The following is a 24,043-nucleotide window of genomic DNA, read 5'->3' on the forward strand; positions in this document are numbered from 1 at the left end:
CTCAAATTCTGCCAGGTTGCTGCTAGAAAATGTTTCATCTCAAATAGATGGAAGCTGGAGTGCTTTGCTTTGCATGAATAAAGGGATCTTTTTTACCTCTTAGGTAAAGTGCAATCAATCACCATCTGATTGTTGAATTTAGACTTGGTAGTGGAATGTTGGAGAACTAGAGGTCTCTACAGAATTAAAAATGTATATAGTCTACGTGTGGTATCAGTTTTCGAAATTCAATGCACTACCTGAATAAGGAGAAGCTATGGTAACATTTTAATGTGCTGTAATTAATTCCAGTCATAATATAAGGAATGTTAAAAGTATTTAATCTATACATCTTTGTAGGGTAAGTGATTAATAGATTGCAATCTTTTACAGCCTCTTTTTCACTAAACCTTCTATAGCTTAATGTGATATGCTTTTAAATACATCTACAAAATGCTTTCTGCACTCTCGGAAATCATTTAAATCACTAAAAACCATTACAAACAGGCATGTAAGCAATGAAACATAATATGTTTAGAGCGAAATGGTCTAGAGATAAGAACTCTGAGCTTCATCATAGCTTTTACTTAATTTAGTAATTTAGTGACTGGTTTTGAAACAGATTAGTTGACTATGACAAGAAATCTTGGATAAATATTATGTTCAAATACTACATCTAAATTGCAAAATTTTAATTTACCCTTTTACTAATATTTATCATTTGTTAAGAGGGAAAAACAACTTCTCTTAGCCCTATTAATTTTTGTTGATCTTTATAAAAAAGATTGAATATCTGAATGGGTAAACAAACCACAGCAAAATCCTTTGACAAGGCACCGTCGCTTTTTGCCCTCTTCTGACATTTTTAAAAGAGAAAAACAAATCTATCATGGTACTTCAGTTGTTAAGAAAGTTTCTTGCAAATACAAACATAATAGTTTAAAAGAAAGGCTAAGCTGCAGTCTTACCACTTTCTACCTTCATCCTCCCCCTCCCCCAGACACACACTCCAAATGTTACCATCCCATGCCACCCATATCAAAGACTAAGTTGAGTTTTCGTGCTCAGAATGGGAGAGACCCCTACACCAGAGGACATTTCACCAGCGTCCACTGGAAAGGGGGAAACAGGCGATTTTGCAGCCAGGACAAGAGAGTGCCTTCCCTAGGATGACAGAACAGTGAGACAGGTTTTCTGTCCCAGCGTCTTAACTTTAGATGATGGCCCCCAACGCCCCTCCCCAACTCATCCCAGCTCCCCCTTGCAAAAATAAATAAATACATAAATAAATAAATAATAAAAGCCCCAAACAACATGCCGCCACCCACCCTGCGGAATACATTCAAATATGCTTAAGAAAGAGGAGAAGAAAAGAAGAAAGACAGCGGAAAAATAATGCTCTTATATTGCTGCGGTTTCACCCTGAAAGAAAAACATTTCGTTGTTTCTACCTGCTGTGGGATCAGGCTCCTGTCCTGCTCGCTCCCTTGCTCGCTCGCTCGCTCTCCCTCTTCTCTCTCTCTCCCTCTCTCTCCCATCTCCCCCCCGTTCCCCCCCCGTCCCCCCCCCCCCCCCGACTATAACATTCCTGTCTCTCCAGCTAGGAAAAGCCACGTTCAAAGCTCTGTCTGTGTATCGTGGTCCAAAGTCGCACTTACCTAGGGCCCCTTCTGGACACAGGATCTCTTAAGACCGGGGAAAAAAAGTCTGGGAGAGAGAATCGTGGAGAGACTGGAACCAGCGCGAGTCTGCGAGTCCGAGTCCGGGCGCGCCGGAGCAGAGGGGCGTCCTCGCTCTGCCTCTCACTCACTTGGTCTGAGCCATCATGGACTCTGCGTGCTCCTTTGCTGAAGATTTCACACCCAAATTTGCTTCCCAATATCCAATCTGCAGCTATACAACAAAAGATTTCTCTTTACCAAGACAGTAGTAATACGTCCCAGGGCAAACCGGATGTGAAATAGGCGGTGACTTCATGCCAGAGAGATTTTATTTTAGAAAGGAAGGTGGTACCAGCCTCTGGATCTGGAGACCAATCCGCCCATTTTTTATATGCAGCACAATTTAACTTGCACCACTCTGGCCCTAATCCCCTTCTCGCTAGCTGCAGGCTCAAATCCTTCTACAGTCTGCTGCAAGCTTCTCTTTTTTGGGGGGAGCGGCAATGGGGGAGGGAAGGGTAGAAAGGGTGAGAGACATACGGACTGCACTTAGAGTCTTTCCACACTTGCAATTTATGAACACCCGATTTTAAGGTGAGCCCATTAAAAATACAACTCTTCAGTGCAACTATTCTACCTTTGATCAAATATTAAACCACTGCCTGCATATGAATGAACGCAAGCTCTGAAACAGGGAGATGCAGGGTTACACGTGTGGAGAGAGCACTCGTCTCGCCTCTCTCCCTCACACACACACACTCCCACACATATGTCTAAGTCCCCGTGTCTTGCAGAGTCACGAATGGTGACGGTTGGTAGGAAAGAGCTCTGGCAGGTAGGAAATTGGCTACTGGGTTTAGAGAGTCGCACTTTCTCGGGTTGGGAGCGCTTTCCACCCCACGTTCTTCTGTAGCTTAGAGGACAGCAAAAACACCCTCCGGAACCGGGTTTTTACCTTTTTAAGCAACTGTTTGTCTGTGTTATCATGGAGAAAACGCAGGCGCTGTTACCTCTGAATTGTGCTGGGTTCCTGGACGAAGAATATTTAACTAATAAATCATCCTGATCATTTGTAGGCTTGAGAGTCATATCTCCATTTCCGGAATCATTCCTTTGCCTCGAGCTCCATCATTCTCGGATTAGGAAAATGGGAGAGGGAGAGGGGGAATTTTTAGAAGTCAGGACGAAATCCTCGTCTACTTTTTTCCCCCGTCTCCGGCCTCTTCTATTACCCTCCCTGGTAGCTCTCCACCCACAAATAATTATACACTAGGAAAGGGGGGTGTGTTTCAACATCAGTCTAACTAAATTTCCAAGGAATCAGGGATGACTGTGTTTTCCTCCTCAGATTTTGTGAATGGCTGTTTGTAGCAGAGTGGGGATGAGTGCTGCCTTCCTGGGAGCGCTTAGTAAAACCTAGATCACTGGGAGCTGTCCCTTCAGCACTTGCGTCCAGTTATGGCAGGAGGTGCTGAAAAGGTGACGTGCCCCACGCAATGTTCCTGGTGAATAAGGTCTGAGCTTTGGTAAGCTCACTGGTCATTTTCTCCTAGTGAGCTCCTAGCAGAGAAGACGTTTCGGATGGGGTGGAGCCTGAGCAAGTGAAGAAAAACACCTGAGTAGCCAGTCCATAACCACTTTGGGGTTTATGATTCTACAAGTGCTTCTTGACCTTGTGCAGCAATACAATCAGCTTAATGATTAAAACTTAAACAAGGTGATTGCAATAATAAGGAATATAAAATTGAAGACCACATTAGGGGTTGGGCTTGGTTACCTTCTGAGTTTTGTGGTCAAGTGTCAACTGGGAAATGATTTTAGAGGTAAATTTTGGAAGAGAGATTTGAAGATTGTGTTAAGATACCCCTGTTTCTGGGCAGTAGTTAATTGCCTGCTATGTTCAGATATAATAAATGCTGATGTATGCTTAAAGATATTCACTGAAGAAACATCACGGCTTCCCTATGTGTCATTAATCAATTTTTATTTACTTATCCATTGATTAATTTATTGAGTAGTTTTGAGAATAAAACTGAATTTAATGAGATTTATGATTAATAATGAAATCCTAAGTTAACAATTAGAAAACATGATTCTTTTACATCATCTACAATGCAATTTCACAATTTTGTCTTGTTTTAATGAAAATAAACAGTTATAAAAATCTGAGTTTTCAGTGTTCTCCTGGCTAAACTGTTGCAGGTCCTTTAGTGATCTTCTACCAATCGAAAATAACTTTGTATCCTTTATCTAATGGAATACAACCAAATCACTCTGCTGATTTTGGTTTTGCAAACAAAGTCACTCAAGCCTCATCATGTGAACAATAGTCTCAGAGCAATGCCAATTACATTCTGCTTCAGATTAAAAATTTTTATGTGATTATGAAACAGGATACAATTGCACAGCATTTTCATACATTTAAAGAAATAAATATTAAATAATTTGGGGGCTATAGTGTGTATATGGAAATGGAAATGCCTATACTATGACTCTCTCTTTAAAATACAATACTCACAAGATAGATTTTACTGGATGATTCTCTATGAATATCAGCTTATAATATATATATGCACATATGTGTACATACACATACATGTAATTTGCTTTGAGACATCTATATTTTTCGTAAATTGTGTCTAAAAATATTGATATTTTAGTACTCCAAAACATCAATTGATACTCTAATTATGGATGGGTTTATTGTGTTCCATCTGAGATGTCTTTAATATACGCACATACTACCATAAAATATAATAAATTAATGACAAGAAAATACTTACTTTATATTGTGTTTTTATATTAAATATTTTATATAATTTTTGATATTCTTGTGTTTTGTTTTAGCCAGAATGAACCACTTCAAACTATGTGTGCATATAATGATGTCAGTTTTTTAAAATGGTAATAACCATGGTGCTTAATATTCTTAGAGTGTTTGGTGCCAAGTAATGTGCAAAGTAATTTTCATAATATTTCAGTTTGATTCTCAAAATAAGTCTCTATGAGAGATGGTCTTAATATTTCTGTTACACAAATCATTCTGCAAATTGTAGACTAGAGAGATCAAAAGACTTGGCTAAGGTCACACAGCTAGTGAGTATCCACACTAAAATGCAAAACCAAATGCTCTGACTTCAAAGCCCATTCTCTTAACCACACTTCTACATTACTCTGTTTCCTTACTGTGAGACTGAGCTCATAGTAAAATCTTTTTCATTCATTTTATATCCATGCTTGACCATCTTTATATCAGTCACATGAAAATCATCTCTGAATATTTATTATTATTTATTCATGGCAAGAGTTTTATTTCGATGATCCAATACATCCTACTGGAACATAGAATCAGGCTTACTTTAGTATTTCAGAGATTTAAACTACCTTTCTTTTGTCTCATGAGGCCAGTGGCCAAGACCCTCCTAACAGTTACAAAATCTTGGCAGAAAGAATTTGAGGTCAAATCTAGAACCAGGGATGCTAGGGATTCCTAATAACTCTATCTCCAGTGCTGCAGTCTGGCACATTTTGCTTTTCCTGTCAATTTTAAATGGCAGGAAGCCCTGACCTAATTGATGAAGTGGTGCTGATTCTATTCAACAGAGAAATGTTTTTACCTTCTTTAACTAAATGTGAACCAAATGAGAAAAAAAATAGCAAGAGTGTTCTCATTTATTCAGTGTGTCTTTTTATCATTTACAAAATAATGTAGAGTGAAGGCAAATAAATAAGTAAAAATAATAAAATACCAAATTAACTTTAGATGAAACTCAGACCAAATAGATCTTTTAAAATGTATTTGAATGGCTCAGATATATACACAGAAAGTGTGTTTTAACATTATACATTACATATATGAATATTTATATGGAATATTCCATTATACTCATTTAAGTAGTCCCACTTTTCTAATTCCTCTGTATATAATACAGACCACCACGTTTAATTGACTATACTAGCATATCCACAGAGATGTCTCTTCTTTTGTAAATGATATTGAAATAATAGCTCAGTAGGAGTTAAAGAAAATAAATGTGGTTTAAGTAATACATTATTTTATTGTTCATTAATCTAGACATCTTTGTCATCTGGGTGATTTAGACAAATTATTTTTCCCAGGCTGAAAGTCTCGTTTAGTATTTCAGCATACTGAGAAACATGGTGAATATAGCAAAAACAACATTTATTTATATTTGAGTCATAAGTGTTTGCAGTCCAGTGAAACTTAGAGATTATTTGCCCCAACCACTTTGACAGATCACAAAGCTTATGTAATTTTTCACCTGATCTTTACAGAAGTAGAACCCAGGTTAGCATGGCACGGTAAATGATTATGCATGAACATATACCTGAAGTCACAGATGTTTTAGAACCGTAAGGCCATGGGCACATTGCTGAATTTTTCAAATGAAGTAATGATATCTTATAAGCTGATGGTGGCATTACATGGGAAAACAAATGTGAATCAGATAGCCCTCTTGTGTGACACCTAATAGACATCTAATGAATGACAATTTTCCTCTCTCTTTTTTTCTCACCATAAAATTTTATTTGCTCTGCATTTTAGTGCATTATCTACAGCATGTTTAAATAACTAATAATACTGACAATATTGTCAGCATTTTTCATACCATTGAAATAAAAGTATCACTTAAACAGATAGTGGGAAAAACTAGTTCCTGTGCCAACTTAATCCTAGGCCCATATTTTTATTTTTAAGGTGTTGAGTGGGGGAAATTTTCACTACGTGGTCCTTGGGCATAGAGTATTTTACATACACGTTAAACCAGGAACATTTGAAGAGAATATAATACAGGACATAGCCAACCACAGCGAATGCTCAAAGCACAGCTAGTACAGTCAACCACAGGCTCCCCAAAAGATGCATTTACATTATTTTTCCATAAGATGCAACAAATACTCATCAGGAATAAAAATACATATGTGAGAATCAGAGTCTATTTAACAGTTATGTAAGTAGGGCACTATCCAATTTTCCTCTTTTGGCAGTTTTCAGTTTATCAGCAACTCAAATGTAACCCAGATTCACCCATTTTCTTTCAAAGACTTTTCTTTTCACAGATGTCTAACCCATCAACCCAAGAAGGTAAATGCAGATTTATTCAGAGTTAGGAAAAATGATAATAAGCTGATGATTAGAAACACTTATTTATTTTAAAAGTTCAAATAATATATAAATTATTTTTTAAATCCTTGAAGAAGAATTTTTTGACTCTCCAAACAAAATTGGTAACATGATGACTAATGTAAGTCAGGAAGGATGTAAGAAAATACATATAATTTATTAAAATGCTGTCACAACTCTCTAGATTAAATACTTTAAAATACTGTATCCCATATAACTTGATTGAGGAAACATGCAATTTAAAAAATATATGTAGCTAAAGTCAGGCATTCAGGATGTTTATGTGTTTTCTTTGGTAAAATTAAAGGCACAAATATATGTACACACATAGTCTATGTGTAAACTCCTTTTAAACTATAAGAATGTATGTTTACTTACGTTTTTCTCTGTTAAAGTAAACAGAATGAATACATATTCGATCAGTAACAACGATTGTCTATTTGCAGAAATAAACATAGATCTAAGTGAGAGAATCAACTTAGAGAGATTATATATCAAAAATAATGAAAACCATTAGGCATGTTTGTAGCTAGAAACTGCATTCAACTTATTCACAACCTGCTGGCATGTTAGGAGATGTCTAGTTTAAATATTTGAAGAGTTTAATGTGGTCTCATTATCCTACTGGACAGTTGCATTTACATATTTGTTTGAAATCATAAAACACAAAAAATGACATCAACATTAAAGCAGCATTTAAAAAATCATTCATCATGCCCTGAATGGCCATAGGATTTGTGGAAAGGATATGAAACCAAAGGATTTACTAGAATAAAGATCAAGAATTAAGACACTAATGCACCATCTGTTCAATAGCTCACAATTCTTGATGTTTGTAATAATTGTGTTTTGTGGAATGAAATGAACACAAATTTGCGGATATAGATGCATTTTTACTATGGCTATACATAAATATCTCCAGACATAACTAGTGCCCCTGTGTTAAATGTAGAAAATTGTTGTAATTATATTTTTACTATAATTTACAATTACACAAAAGCATCTCTCTTAACCTAACCCATTTCCAATTTTGCTTATAATAACATTCACCAAAATTTCTCTGTAGAGAAAATTTCATAGTCTCTCCTTTATCTCTCTCTATGTATACATAGTGAGAGATATAGATATGCAAATATGGATATAGATATCTATTTGTCTATAGCTATATAAACACTCTACTAGTTATCAATATCTATATCTTTATATCAATATTGGTATCTATACTTCTAAACTGATACTGATATCTTTACCTCTCTCCTATCTCTCTCTCTATTTTTTGACCTAAATAAACCTTGACACAGACAGAGAGAGAGAGAGAAAGTGTCTGCTTGGGTAAGGAGAAATCGAGCATTTTAAAAACAAGTAATATTCACGTTTGAGTAATTATATATCAATGATAAGCTCATATAAATCTCAGAAATGTGGACTGAGCCCTATGATAACTTGGGATTTGGCCCAGAAAGCACGCTCTGGATGAATAAACAGATGTTCAAGACCAGCCTGACCAACATGGTGAAAACTCGTCTCTACAAAAATACAAAAATTAGCCAGGCATGGTGGCACATGCTACCCAGCTACTCAGGAAACTGAAGCAGGAGAATCTCTTGAACCTGGGAGATGGAGGCTGCAGTCAGCCGAGATTGCGTCACTTCACTCCAGTCTGAGTGACTGAGCAAGAAAGACTCTGTCTCAAAACAAAGAAAAGAAAAAAAAAAAAAATAAGGCCAGGCGCGGTGGTTCAAGCCTGTAATCCCAGCACTTTGGGAGGCCGAGACGGGAGGATCACGAGGGCAGGAGATCGAGAGCATCCTGGCTAACGTGGTGTAACCCCGTGTCTACTAAGAAAAAAAACAAAAAAATTAGCCGGGCATGGAAAAGAAAAGAAAAGAAAAGAAAAGAAAAAGAGAAAGGAAGAAAGAAAGAAGAAAGAAAGAAAGAAAGAAAGAAAGAAAGAAAGAAAGAAAGAAAGAAAGAAAGAAAGAAAGAAAGAAAGAAAGAAAGAAAGAAAGAAAGAAAGGAAGGAAGGAAGGAAGGAAGGAAGGAAGGAAGGAAGGAAGGAAGGAAGGAAGGAAGGAAGGAAGGAAGGAGAGAAGGAAGGAAGGAAGGAAGGAAGAAAGAGAGAAAGAAAGAAGCAAGCAACAGTTCTTGCTGGAAAATAAACAGTTGTTGCTGGAAAAGAAAGAAAGAAAGAAAGAAAGAAAGAAAGAAAGAAAGAAAGAAAGAAAGAAAGAAAGAAAGAAAGAAAGAAAGAAAGAAAGAAAGAAAGAAAGAAAGAAAGAAAGAAAGAAAGAAAGAAAGAGAGAGAGAAAGAGAGAGAGAGAGAGAGAGGAAAGGAAGGAAGGAAGGAAGGAAGAAAGAAGGAAAGAAAGAAAGAGAAAGAAAGGAAGGAAGGAGGGAGGGAGGGAGGGAGGGAGGAAGGAAGGAAGGTAGAAAGGAAGAAAGGAAGGAAAGGAAGTTTTAAAATTCAAATCAAATAAAATGGAATGCAAAACCAATTGAATGAAAAACAATGACTAAGAAACTAAAGGAAACTAACCTATGTTTGTCATGTTTTACGTGTTTATTAACAACTGGAATAGGTATTGCTGAAGCAAAAAACAATTTACAAAACATCAGAAAGGAATACTGAAAAAGAAGTCATGTAGTTTGGATTCAGTAAATTCTGAAATGAAAAGCAACTTTTACTAGACAAAGAAAGAATCAGGGAATGCTCTCACAGAGGCTCATTTTTATACCATATTTTTTGTTTTATTTATTTTTTAGAATATTCTAGCAGGCAAGTTCACTCTATTATGTATCAATTGAATCATATCAATGTTATTAAATTCAGATTAAACACAAAAATCAACTATGATTGCACTGAAAACAAAATTTCTATATAGACCAATTTTAGTTAAAAGTTTGTTTATATTTTTTCTAAACTATCAAAGTGAAATAAAGTCAAAACTTAGAAACAGTGACTGAAAATTAAGAACTAGAATGATGCTCTGTTCTTATCCTTCATTATTACCTCTGTGAACTATGTTAAAACACTATAGTTACTTTTTGTATGACCTTGGGAGACTTGATACCTCTAGGAAAACTAGCTATTTCGCAGATTGAACAGTCCTAAGTCAGTCTGACAGCCATATGTTTAAATTATGATTTCAGTGCCTGGAGAAATTTTTGTCAGGCTCCCAAACAAGTCAACGAATTCAGTAGAATTGCCCTGTGGCTTTGGAGGAACATGGTTGGGGAAGGTTAGTCAAGGTTCAGAAAGCCTTTGTCAAAGTCTTAAAGAAGGCTCAAATACAAGCCCTGTTTTCAGATAGAAGGGCATCTGCTTCCCACATATGTGCTCATGGAAGGCCCCATTAATTCCAAAAACAAACAAACAAACATTACAAGATGGGGCCGTTTCTTATGTTTCCTAAAATCAACGTGTAATTTGCTCTGAAAAGTATATAAAAACAAAAGAAAATTAAAAAAAAAAAAAAAAGGATGAACTAATATCTCCCTTGATAAGAGCTTGTGAAGTACCAGGAAAATGTAGAGGGAAAAAGAGAACATTTTAGTATAAAATTTTTATAACCTTTACAGTAACTCCTCTACAACAACAATTCATGAGTACAGACAGAGAATGTGGTTGTAAAATTTGAAAATGTAGTCACAAATTCTGTTCTCATTATTCCCTTTTGAAAGATAATTTTTACTCTAAGGTTGCTCTTCTATTAAAGTATGTTAATGCAGACATAAAAAAATAGATATAGTTCTCAGAGTTCAGCATGTCAGATGTCAAGGAAAACTAAAATTTTACATAACAGTTTAATAAACATGACTCCTAGAAAACATAAGTAGTTATTTCTTAATCACAGTTTTATTTGAAGACGCCTCAGTAACTGTCGTTTGTACTCATCATTGTTTTTATCTAGTTTCCAAATCTAAATCCAAATTTGAGATTTCTTCATTGAGCGGCACACTATATTAAAAGGACATGCCAATTCAGGTAAACTTTTTCCTGCCCATTTGAAGAATTCATACCTATATACATGTGTACACGACCTTGGAGTTTCCAAGATTTATTGTATACAAAATCTTTAAAAAGACACTAAATAATCTAATCAGATTATTTTTAGAACTAGTTAAATCAATCCAGAAGTTCTCTGAAGGAGTTAATGTGAGCAAAACCATCAAATCAAGGCATAGAAATTTTACCGGATATAAAAATATACATGAAGCTATAGTAAATAAAACTCAATAATTCTGGCACAGAAAGACTTGTACAGCTATAATTACAATGAAGAACTCAGGAAAAGACCCATACATAATCAAGAAATTGTATATGAAAAGGAAGTTTTCCAAAGCAGCGTAATTTTTTATTTAATGCATGGAACAGGATTATAGACATTATAATAAAATAAAACAAAAATACAAGTAAACAAACACATTAAAATTAAATTCACACCCCCAACTAGAAATAAAAATGATTTACTGGTAAAAGAAGGAACCTACAAATATCCTATGCATTAATGAAATCAATTTGAAAAAATCAAGCAATGTGCTTAAAAATGAGAACACAGGACAAAATAATAGGCCAACAAGGAAATTTCACCAGTGGCCAATAAACATGAGAGGAGATACTCAATTGCAATTGCTATCATAGAAACGCAAACTAAAACAACTTGATGTCACAGTTATCAGACTAATGCAAACTTTTTAAAAAGTGATACTATTCAGTATTTATTTGAGTTGTTGGTAATAAAAATGGCAATCTGTTAGTGGCTATCAACTTATCAATATATTGTATACAAATTTTAAATCAGTATCCTAGTTCTAGAAATCCATTCTACAGATATTTGAATGCAAGTGTGCAGGGTATAAGCATATGGAAGTTTAGTGTAGGACTAATGCAAGTGCCTTTAAAATTAGAGACATAATAAATGAGAATAGGAAAATAGTTGAATAAATTTTGGTATGTTCACATCATGAAATTATATGAACATTTAAATAATGAGGTATATCTTTATCCACTGACACAAAAAGATATTATCATTGTATAGCTGATTCAATGAGCAAAGATCTAAATAGTATTATTCCTATTTTACAAAATATATAGAATATACAAGATAAAGTATAGGTCTAAAATGCATATGCAATGATATGCATTTCATATACATAAAACTAGTGACAGGAATTATCTCTTTTCATTTTATGCTTTACATATGGTATGATTTTTTATGAGTATGTGTATATATATATATAAACATGTGTGTGTGTGTATATATATATATATATATATATAGTGAAAAATTTTCAGGAAATAGTAACAAAAGAAAAAGAAAATAATGACATTTAGATTCCTAGATATAGAAGACATAAATCAATGCCACCTAGAGTTCGCTTAAAATTCCAAAGTCTGAACTCTAGGTTTACAAAGACAGGTTTGTTATAATTATCACCCAAGAAGAGCTGGGTTCTCAAAATTGTTGCGATTTCATTCACTTCTAGAAGTTGAGAAGGAAGTGGAAGCACAGTGCTAGAAACTCATACTCACTTTCTTTGTCTTCCTAATTATATAGTCACCCAAGAGTAACACTTCTCTTCAGAAATAAGATAGTTCAGAATCTTAGACATTTTTCCAAATAACATGCTTAGAGGTCTACTGCCAATTCAACAACAAATGATTGGAGATGGAAACTGTCAGTCAACTAAAGAGATATGTTTGAGTAAGAAAAAGTGTCTAATGCACATCATAAATACCAATTCACTTTTGCAATGTTACCTGTATGGAGACTTACTCCTCCTCCTCCTCCTCCTCCTTCTTCTTCTTTCATCTTCATCTTTGTCTTCTCCTGCTTCTGCTTCTTTTCTTGTTGTTGTTTCAGGGAGAAATCGTTTTGTGTTTCTACATACCATACAGAACATATGTTTGAGTACGTTAGTAGCATATTTATGGAAACCAGAGTACTTTTTCTACTTCTCTGTCTCTACATTTTGGAACTCTTCACTAGTTGTGTAATTCTCATAGCCTCATTGTTAAGTGAACCCCTCTTATCACCTGTGTCGAAGGATGTTTACATTTGGCTCTATAGTTTTGTACAACAGTTATGTAAGTAAACAGCTCCAAAATTCCATCAAGGATGCTCTTTCTCTCATTTGCAAATATTTTGTCTCACATAGCCTCAGCAAGGAGAGTAACTTTTAAACTGGAGAATAAATTTAAATGTCTCAAGTTCCTTTGTTCTCACCCTTACATAATGTAACACATCCATTCACTGTTTCTGGAGACATAAATGGTTAACTTCATGGTCAAGAAAAAAGCATCTCTTCTTTATATCATTCTAAAAAGAAATACAATAATTTTTCTGTATATGAATATACATTTTGGACATCCATTAATATATTCTATGAGTTGAGAGCATAGGTTTCTGTCTAATGAACAAAAAATCAAGTCGTCAATAATGTTTTTTCAAGATTTTATTGAAATGCTTCTAAGTTTAGAACTTTGATCATTTCATTTTCCTGTTGAACCCCAGTGGATAAAGTTAGCATATCTTGTTTCTCACTCAGCTTAAATATGCTTGCCTTTCAGAAGAGTAGGTAGTGAAGATTAACTTGATAGCCCTGTAGGATGGTACAGTAAAGTGGACACTTTTTCTACATCTCTTGAGACCAAACGAGGGCAGAGGATGGAGATAGGGGCTAAACTAAATTTCCAGGCTTGGGTGGGCAGAAAGATGGCAGAGAGATTTTCATTCAACACAAACACAATGAAGGAAAAGTCCAGGTGGAGTTATAACAGGCCAGTTTCAGGCAGACGTGGCTCAGCTAAGTATTGAGCTGAGACAAGCTACTTAACCAACTAATATCTGATGTTTCACCTGAAAAGCAGGTATAATAGCCATCTCAAATGTTTTCTTATGAGGTCTAAATTATATAACTTAACTAAAGTGCTTAGCACAGTTTCTGGCACACGATAAATATTCCATAAAACATTTTAGGCCTTAACTGACAATGTATATTCTTTTAAATTATAATTAAAAACCTCTCTGAGACTCAGTTTCTAAATTTATAGATTGAAGTTAATACTCTGTATTTGTCTTAAGGTTAGAAATCAGTAATTCGAGGAAAGCATCACTGTAGGTGCCATTACTGCAGACGCAGTTAGAATGCATGATTACTCCCAGGCTACCTGAATCTCTAAGTACATAAACATAATATGCTAATGTTGCAGTTTGTGAATTATGTGTAACTCTCTGTCTTTCTCTATTTCTTCTTTCAATACCAATGATTAGGTCTATTATTGCAGAAATTAAACAAGAACATATTTCCCTATATATCAGTTCATACCTTTATTATGGATAAAGTAAAAAGTTTTTACTGAACAATTTCAAATACTTGATAGCTCAAGTAGTGGTGCTTAGGTATCTAGTGAAATACAACTTCCCTTCTCGAGTCCTGACTCTAACTATAAATTGTGACTGCATTCCAAACTAAGAGAAGCACATTTCTAGCTCCAAAGTATTGAAGCCATGCTGATTAGGAGCATTTTGATTATTATTATTATTTTTTTATTATTATACTTTAAGTTCTAGGGTACATGTGCACAACGTGAAAGTTTGTTACATATGTATACATGTGTCATGTTGCTGTGCTGCACCCATTAACTCGTCATTTACATTAGGTATATCTCCTAATGCTATACCTCCCCTCTCCCCGCTCCCCACAACAGGCCCTGGTGTGTGATTCTCCCCTTCCTGTGTCCAAGTGATCTCATTGTTCAATTCCCACCTATGAGTGAGAACATGCGGTGTTTGGTTTTCTGTTCTTGCGATAGTTTGCTGAGAATGATGGTTTCCAGCTGCATCCATGTCCCTGCAAAGGACACGAACTCATCCTTTTTTATGGCTGCACAGTATTCCGTACCATTAATAATTATTCACATGAGAGGATTTTTCTGACTGCAATCATGTTTTAATTTCTCCTGCTGGGTTTAATATTTGTAAATGCTTCAAAGGTTAACCAGGCTTCCTTTCTCATCGGGAAGTATTACTTGACTATCTCCTGTCTGCTTTACTTAGGATATCAGCCTGAGAAACAGTGGCAGCACTTAAACTATTTACGAGGCAGTGATCACTAGGATGGGGTGGGGCTGGGAATGTGTTTTTGGAGATGCAGAATCTGGGTTTTCTTAGTAGTACAAGACTGTTAGTTCCATGAGGGCCAGGAGTATTCAGAGAAAACAGATGGCTTTTAAAAGTCATACAGAAGATTGAATCTTGAAGTGCAAAATAGATTCTGGGCTGAAGTGTAAAAATTAGAGGGACTTATAGGGAGACAATTCTCTGTGTGTATCTTGCATTTCTGCACATCCTCTGAACATAGACTTTGCCTACCTTTATTCCAGATTACCTTTTCAAGTATTTCTCTGTAAGAAACAGCCTTGGAAGATAGAGGTAGTGTCTCTCTCCTGAAGAAAGACCAGATTTGCTCTTTCCATAGTCATGGAAGACAGAGACAGTGTTTCTCTCTGCAAGGGGCAGGTATGCTTACTTCTCATAGTAAAAGAGGTGGGTTTCCTAAATTGAGGATTTTCCTCCTGCAGTGCACCCAATTTCATCTGTAGATGTCATTTGACGCTCTTCACGTTGCCCTGTGGCAATTGGGGTAAAGGTCACTGATATAAACATGATGTCATGCTGTTTGCTGTCCCATGAATAATAAAGCCCTTTGTCTCTGATCCAGAAGTCTTACATCTTCTTCCAGCAGTTATGAAACTGCAGGAAGAGAAAGTGTTAGCCTGCAAGTGGGGTGAAGTATTAGACATTGCATAGTTCTTGATACAATGTAGGAAGATAAAGTGATAAGAAGATAAAATAACTCAATAAGGGAAAAGTAAAAAATAGCCTGAGAATTCCTTTCTTCCTGTTTAACAAAGACACACTTAGCGTTACCTCATTTCTTCATATAGTGAGCACCCTCTCTGTGACAGATATTATTCCAGTTACCAGGAATACAGTTCTGACTATGACGGACAATTTCCATCTTCTCTTGATACTGAGCAGAAACAGGAACAAATATGTGAATGTGTGTGTGTGTGTGTGTGTGTGTGTGTGTGTGTGTGTGTTTGTATAAATTCCAGATGGTTATATATACTATGAAGCTAAATATAAAGGGTAGTGAAATAAGCTAACACTTCTTTAATGATAATAGTCAGGGAAAGGCTTTATGAAGTGATAACATTTGGTATAAGGTCTTCAATGTAGAATTTTTGGGAAATGACATGTCAGATGACAAGGAAAAGGAGAGAGAGTGAAAAGGAGGGAGAGAGAGGGGAAAAGAAGAAAGAGGGGGAAGAGGAAAGGAAAGAGAGCAAAAGACAAAACAGCAATAGAAAAGACCTTAGGATTGAATACATTTGGTTTTCTTTTCGAGAAAGAGAAAGAAAAGCAGTATGGCTGGGACATAATGGGTGAGAAAAAATGGATACTTAATGAATTTAGCCATTTGTACTGGCACAAAATCATACCGAAAATTATAGACCACAGTAAGGTAATCAAATGGGGTAGCTGCTTTCTCTTTAACTTTACGAACTGGTTCACTTTCCTCATTATTTTTAAAAGTCTTAAAGTTTATTGATGCCATGAGTATTCTGAAAGTAAGGAATACATTTGCACTGGCAAATACAGGTGTATGGATTTCTAGAACAGAACGAGAAAAAAATACCTGTACTTAGAAACTTCCGAAATAGAACTAAATATTATGATAACTAATTACACTGTTCTTATTACTACTAAAACATAGATACTTCTGATACTAATAAAATAAAATAGAAATATAAGGAAAAACAGAAGGAGAAGGCAGAAGACAAGAAGAAAAACAAACAAACAAAAAAACCCAACAAATTATTGAGAGACTCATCCTCCAAGAACTAAGCTCAACGCTTTACATACTTTTTTTTTTTTTTTTTATTATACTTTAAGTTGTAGGGTACATGTGCATAACGTGCAGGTCTGTTACATATGTATACTTGTGCCATGTTGGTGTGCTGCACCCATCAACTCATCATTTACATCAGGTATAACTCCCAATGCAATCCCTCCCCCCTCCCCCCTCCCCATGATAGGCCCCTGTGTGTGATGTTCCCCTTCCTGAGTCGAAGTGATCTTATTGTTCAGTTCCCACCTATGAGTGAGAACATGCGGTGTTTGGTTTTCTGTTCTTGTGATAGTTTGCTAAGAATGATGGTTTCCAGCTGCATCCATGTCCCTACAAAGGACGCAAACTCATCCTTTTTGATGGCTGCATAGTATTCCATGGTGTATATGTGCCACATTTTCTTAATCCAATCTGTCACTGATGGACATTTGGGTTGATTCCAAGTCTTTGCTATTGTGAATAGTGCTGCAATAAACATACGTGGGCATGTGTCTTTATAGCAGCATAATTTATAATCCTTTGGGTATATACCCAGTAATGGGATGGCTGGGTCATATGGTACATCTAGTTCTAGATCCTTGAGGAATCGCCATACTGTTTTCCATAATGGTTGACTAGTTTACAATCCCACCAGCAGTGTAAAAGTGTTCCTATTTCTCCACATCCTCTCCAGCACCTGTTGTTTCCTGACTTTTTAATGATCGCCATTCTAACTGGTGTGAGATGGTATCTCATTGTGGTTTTGATTTGCATTTCTCTGATGGCCAGTGATGATGAGCATTTTTTCATGTGTCTGTTGACTGTATGAATGTCTTCTTTTGAGAAATGTCTGTTCATATCCTTTGCCCACTTTTTGATGGGGTTGTTTGTTTTTTTCTTGTAAATTTGTTTGAGTTCTTTGTAGGTTCTGGATATTAGCCCTTTGTCAGATGAGTAGATTGCAAAAATTTTCTCCCATTCTGTAGGTTGCCTGTTCACTCTGATGGTAGTTTCTTTTGCTGTGCAGAAGCTCTTTAATTTAATGAGATCCCATTTGTCAATTTTGGCTTTTGCTGCCATTGCTTTTGGTGTTTTAGACATGAAGTCTTTGCCCATGCCTATGTCCTGAATGGTACTACCTAGGTTTTCCTCTAGGATTTTTATGGTATTAGGTCTAACATTTAAGTCTCTAATCCATCTTGAATTAATTTTCGTATAAGGAGTAAGGAAAGGATCCAGTTTCAGCTTTCTACTTATGGCTAGCCAATTTTCCCAGCACCATTTATTAAATAGGGAATCCTTTCCCCATTTCTTGTTTCTCTCAGGTTTGTCAAAGATCAGATGGCTGTAGATGTGTGGTATTATTTCTGAGGACTCTGTTCTTTTCCATTGGTCTATATCTCTGTTTTGGTACCAGTACCATGCTGTTTTGGTTACTGTAGCCTTGTAGTATAGTTTGAAGTCAGGTAGCGTGATGCCTCCAGCTTTGTTCTTTTGACTTAGGATTGTCTTGGAGATGCGGGCTCTTTTTTGGTTCCATATGAACTTTAAAGCAGTTTTTTCCAATTCTGTGAAGAAACTCATTGGTAGCTTGATGGGAATGGCATTGAATCTATAAATTACCTTGGGCAGTATGGCCATTTTCACAATATTGATTCTTCCTATCCATGAGCATGGTATGTTCTTCCATTTGTTTGTGTCCTCTTTTATTTCACTGAGCAGTGGTTTGTAGTTCTCCTTGAAGAGGTCCTTTACATCCCTTGTAAGTTGGATTCCTAGGTATTTTATTCTCTTTGAAGCAATTGTGAATGGAAGTTCATTCCTGATTTGGCTCTCTGTTTGTCTGTTACTGGTGTATAAGAATGCTTGTGATTTTTGCACATTAATTTTGTATCCTGAGACTTTGCTGAAGTTGCTTATCAGCTTAAGGAGATTTTGGGCTGAGACAATGGGGTTTTCTAAATATACAATCATGTCATCTGCAAACAGGGACAGTTTGACTTCTTCTTTTCCTAACTGAATACCCTTGATTTCTTTCTCTTGCCTAATTGCCCTAGCCAGAACTTCCAACACTATGTTGAATAGGAGTGGTGAGAGAGGGCATCCCTGTCTTGTGCCAGTTTTCAAAGGGAATTTTTCCAGTTTTTGCCCATTCAGTATGATATTGGCTGTGGGTTTGTCATAAATAGCTCTTATTATTTTGAGGTACGTTCCATCAATACCGAATTTATTGAGCGTTTTTAGCATGAAGGGCTGTTGAATTTTGTCAAAAGCCTTTTCTGCATCTATTGAGATAATCATGTGGTTCTTGTCTTTGGTTCTGTTTATATGCTGGATTATGTTTATTGATTTGCGAATGTTGAACCAGCCTTGCATCCCAGGGACGAAGCCCACTTGATCATGGTGGATAAGCTTTTTGATGTGTTGCTGAATCCGGTTTGCCAGTATTTTATTGAGGATTTTTGCATCGATGTTCATCAGGGATATTGGTCTAAAATTCTCTTTTTTTGTTGTGTCTCTGCCAGGCTTTGGTATCAGGATGATGTTGGCCTCATAAAATGAGTTAGGGAGGATTCCCTCTTTTTCTATTGATTGGAATAGTTTCAGAAGGAATGGTACCAACTCCTCCTTGTACCTCTGGTAGAATTCAGCTGTGAATCCATCTGGTCCTGGACTTTTTTTGGTTGGTAGGCTATTAATTATTGCCTCAATTTCAGAGCCTGCTATTGGTCTATTCAGGGATTCAACTTCTTCCTGGTTTAGTCTTGGAAGAGTGTAAGTGTCCAGGAAATTATCCATTTCTTCTAGATTTTCCAGTTTATTTGCGTAGAGGTGTTTATAGTATTCTCTGATGGTAGTTTGTATTTCTGTGGGGTCGATGGTGATATCCCCTTTATCATTTTTAATTGCGTCAATTTGATTCTTCTCTCTTTTCTTCTTTATTAGTCTTGCTAGTGGTCTGTCAATTTTGTTGATCTTTTCAAAAAACCAACTCCTGGATTCATTGATTTTTTGGAGAGTTTTTTGTGTCTCTATCTCCTTCAGTTCTGCTCTGATCTTAGTTATTTCTAGCCTTCTGCTAGCTTTCGAATGTGTTTGCTCTTGCTTCTCTAGTTCTTTTAATTGTGATGTTAGAGTGTCAATTTTAGATCTTTCCTGCTTTCTCTTGTGGGCATTTAGTGTTATAAATTTCCCTCTACACACTGCTTTAAATGTGTCCCAGAGATTCTGGTATGTTGTATCTTTGTTCTCATTGGTTTCAAAGAACATCTTTATTTCTGCCTTCATTTCGTTATGTACCCAGTAGTCATTCAGGAGCAGGTTGTTCAGTTTCCATGTAGTTGAGTGGTTTTGATTGAGTTTCTTAGTCCTGAGTTCTAGTTTGATTGCACTGTGGTCTGAGAGACAGTTTGTTATAATTTCTGTTCTTGTACATTTGCTGAGGAGTGCTTTACTTCCAATTACGTGGTCGATTTTGGAGTAAGTACGATGTGGTGCTGAGAAGAATGTATATTCTGTTGATTTGGGGTGGAGAGTTCTATAGATGTCTATTAGGTCTGCTTGCTGCAGAGATGAGTTCAATTCCTGGATATCCTTGTTAACTTTCTGTCTCGTTGATCTGTCTAATGTTGACAGTGGAGTGTTGAAGTCTCCCATTATTATTGTATGGGAGTCTAAGTCTCTTTGTAAGTCTCTAAGGACTTGCTTTATGAATCTGGGTGCTCCTGTATTGGGTGCATATATATTTAGGATAGTTAGCTCTTCCTGTTGAATTGATCCCTTTACCATTATGTAATGGCCTTCTTTGTCTCTTTTGATCTTTGATGGTTTAAAGTCTGTTTTATGAGAGACTAGTATTGCAACCCCCGCTTTTTTTGGTTCTCCATTTGCTTGGTAAATCTTCCTCCATCCCTTTATTTTGAGCCTATGTATGTCTCTGCGTGTGAGATGGGTCTCCTGAATACAGCAGACTGATGGGTCTTGACTCTTTATCCAGTTTGCCAGTCTGTGTCTTTTAATTGGAGCATTTAGTCCATTTACATTTAAGGTTAAGATTGTTATGTGTGAACTTGATCCTGCCATTATATTAACTGGTTATTTTGCTCGTTAGTTGATGCAGTTTCTTCCTAGCCTCGATGGTCTTTACATTTTGGCATGTTTTTGCAATGGCTGGTACCGGTTGTTCCTTTCCATGTTTAGTGCTTCCTTCAGGGTCTCTTGTAAGGCAGGCCTAGTGGTGACAAAATCTAAGCATTTGCTTATCTGTAAAGGATTTTATTTCTCCTTCACTTATGAAACTTAGTTTGGCTGGATATGAAATTCTGGGTTTAAAATTCTTTTCTTTAAGAATGTTGAATATTGGCCCCCACTCTCTTCTGGCTTGGAGAGTTTCTGCTGAGAGATCTGCTGTTAGTCTGATGGGCTTCCCTTTGTGGGTAACCCGACCTTTCTCTCTGGCTGCCCTTAAGATTTTTTCCTTCATTTCAACTTTGGTGAATCTGGCAATTAAGTGTCTTGGAGTTGCTCTTGTCAAGGAGTATCTTTGTGGCGTTCTCTGTATTTCCTGGATTTGAATGTTGGCCTGCCCTACTAGGTTGGGGAAGTTCTCCTGGATGATATCCTGAAGAGTGTTTTCCAACTTGGTTCCATTTTCCCCCTCACTTTCAGGCACCCCAATCAGACGTAGATTTGGTCTTTTTACATAATCCCATACTTCTTGCAGGCTTTGTTCATTTCTTTTTCTTCTTTGTTCTTTTGGTTTCTCTTCTCGCTTCATTTCATTCATTTGATCCTCAATCGCAGATACTCTTTCTTCCAGTTGATCGAGTCGGTTACTGAAGCTTGTGCATTTGTCACGTATTTCTCGTGTCATGGTTTTCATCTCTTTCATTTCGTTTATGACCTTCTCTGCATTAATTACTCTAGCCATCAATTCTTCCACTTTTTTTTCAAGATTTTTAGTTTCTTTGTGCTGGGTACGTAATTCCTCCTTTAGCTCTGAGAAATTTGATGGACTGAAGCCTTCTTCTCTCATCTCGTCAAAGTCATTCTCCGTCCAGCTTTGATCCGTTGCTGGCGATGAGCTGCGCTCCTTTGCCGGGGGAGATGCGCTCTTATATTTTGAATTTCCAGCTTTTCTGCCCTGCTTTTTCCCCATCTTTGTGGTTTTATCTGCCTCTGGTCTTTGATGATGGTGATGTACTGATGGGGTTTTGGTGTAGGTGTCCTTCCTGTTTGATAGTTTTCCTTCTAACAGTCAGGACCCTCAGCTGTAGGTCTGTTGGAGATTGCTTGAGGTCCACTCCAGACCCTGTTTGCCTGGGTATCAGCAGCAGAGGCTGCAGAAGATAGAATATTTCTGAACAGCGAGTGTACCTGTCTGATTCTTGCTTTGGAAGCTTCCTCTCAGGGGTGTACTCCACCCTGTGAGGTGTGGGGTGTCAGACTGCCCCTAGTGGGGGATGTCTCCCAGTTAGGCTACTCAGGGGTCAGGGACCCACTTGAGCAGGGAGTCTGTCCCTTCTCAGATCTCAACCTCCGTGTTGGGAGATCCACTGCTCTCTTCAAAGCTGTCAGACAGAGTCGTTTGCGTCTGCAGAGCTTTCGGCTGTGTTTGTTATTGCCCTGTCCCCAGAGGTGGAGTCTACAGAGACAGGCAGGTTTCCTTGAGCTGCTGTGAGCTCCACCCAGTTAGAGCTTCCCAGCAGCTTTGTTTACCTACTTAAGCCTCAGCAATGGCGGGCGCCCCTCCCCCAGCCTCGCTGCTGCCTTGCCGGTAGATCACAGACTGCTGTGCTAGCAATGAGGGAGGCTCCGTGGGTGTGGGACCCTCCCGGCCAGGTGTGGGATATGATCTCCTGGTGTGCCTGTTTGCTTAAAGCGCAGTATTGGGGTGGGAGTTACCCGATTTTCCAGGTGTTGTGTGTCTCAGTTCCCCTGGCTAGGAAAAGGGACTCCCTTCCCCCTTGCGCTTCCCAGGTGAGGCAATGCCTCGCCCTGCTTCAGCTCTCGCTGGTCGGGCTGCAGCAGCTGACCAGCACCGATCGTCCGGCACTCCCCAGTGAGATGAACCCAGTACCTCAGTTGAAAATGCAGAAATCACCGGTCTTCTGTGTCGCTCGCGCTGGGAGTTGGAGACTGAAGCTGTTCCTATTCCACATACTTTTTCTAAACTTCAAAGGTGCTCAGTAAAATGCTGTGATGCTCCTTTCAGAGACAGAAATGCATGCTCACAGAAGAGAAGTCCTTTGCTTGGGATTTCCCAGCTAGCCAATGACTGGGCCAGGAGTTGAACCTTGGAATTACCCAGCTCCTGAGCCAGGGTATTTGTGCAATATGCAGCCCATATTGTAATGAAGCATCATTATGCTGCAGATGTTCCTTCACTTATGAAGCAGACGGCTTTGTCATCAGTTGATAGAGAATTGTAGTATTTCAGAGATTGTTAGGTTCAGTCACAGGACAAAATGATTGATGGTTTTTATCTGCATTGTTTGAAAAGTGTCGCTCTATACATTGGCTGAAATACAGCACATAACATTTCTTTTTTCTTTTAGTGGGTGCTGTCAGACAACAGATGTATCATGTCTACACAATACGATGGGTAGAAGTGCCTAAATCAATCATGTAGCATGAGGATATAGCTGACCCATGCTTTATTCCAGGTGCTTCTAGACTTTGGTCCTTTGGAAGGAAAAGGATGAGTGTCTGGAAAATATCTCCAAAGAAAAAAGGATTGTTATTATTATCCCAAAGGAAATGTTTCATAAATGCACAAAATCAAAGGGAACACATAAAATTATCTGAAAAAGTAGGCTTTGATCTAATAGAATATCAAATACACAGGGATCTGGAATTTACTTCTTGGGTAATTGGAAACCAATTTGTTGTTGGTTTGCCAACCAACATGTTGACATGTTGTTACACTGGGAAAACATAACTAAAAGAGATCGGCTAAACAAGTGTTTCCATAACTGTGTTACAAAGAATGCACGTTTCTAGAGATAGTAACATTTTATGAAAATGAGTTGTCATAGTTTGAAAAACATCTAGCAAAATTTATTTATTTATTATAAGAATTGATATTCTTTCTTAGTAATAGAACCCCATTTAGTTAGTTGGGGAAGGATTATAATCTTATGCTATTCCTCAGCCTATACTGTATTTCTCAGTCTATATTTCACGGTGGAAACCAATGAAATGTAAGTCTAATTTTGGATTCTACTATGAGAAAAGTCCTGTAAAGTGTTCTAAGTGAGCTTGGAGGGGCATCCATTTTGTCATTTCCCTGTTTTATTTTTCTGCTTGGAAATTCTGTGTAATGATGGAACTCCATCAGCCCACAGTTTTGTGACATTGG

General features: G+C 37.2%; 1 protein-coding gene and 1 long non-coding RNA gene across 9 annotated transcripts in view; one reads left to right on the forward strand and one right to left on the reverse strand.

Annotated features, from left to right (window-relative positions):
- Nucleotides 1–2,871, reverse strand: part of LOC105480799 (gamma-aminobutyric acid type A receptor subunit alpha1) — a 56,053-nt gene extending 53,182 nt beyond the window's left edge. Inside the window, exons 1-2 of one of the 4 annotated variants that reach the window (XM_011739970.2) lie at nucleotides 2,651–2,871; nucleotides 1,638–1,872 (exon numbers count right to left, since the gene is read on the reverse strand). Coding sequence is in view for 1 of the 4 variants with exons in the window: in XM_011739967.2 (XP_011738269.2) it covers nucleotides 1,431–1,517 (87 nt within the window). In the remaining 3 variants the exon portion in view is untranslated. Of the gene's footprint in view, nucleotides 1–1,430; nucleotides 1,527–1,637; nucleotides 1,873–2,277; nucleotides 2,334–2,595; nucleotides 2,611–2,650 lie in introns of those variants that run through there. The other 3 variants (XM_011739969.3, XM_011739971.2, XM_011739967.2) reach the window with 3 other exon arrangements.
- LOC105480800 (uncharacterized) overlaps nucleotides 1–24,043 on the forward strand; it is a 186,703-nt gene that overhangs the window by 752 nt on the left and 161,908 nt on the right. The window lies entirely within an intron of this gene.

The sequence above is a fragment of the Macaca nemestrina genome, chromosome 6 (assembly GCF_043159975.1).
Source record: "Macaca nemestrina isolate mMacNem1 chromosome 6, mMacNem.hap1, whole genome shotgun sequence".
Taxonomy (NCBI): domain Eukaryota; kingdom Metazoa; phylum Chordata; class Mammalia; order Primates; family Cercopithecidae; genus Macaca; species Macaca nemestrina.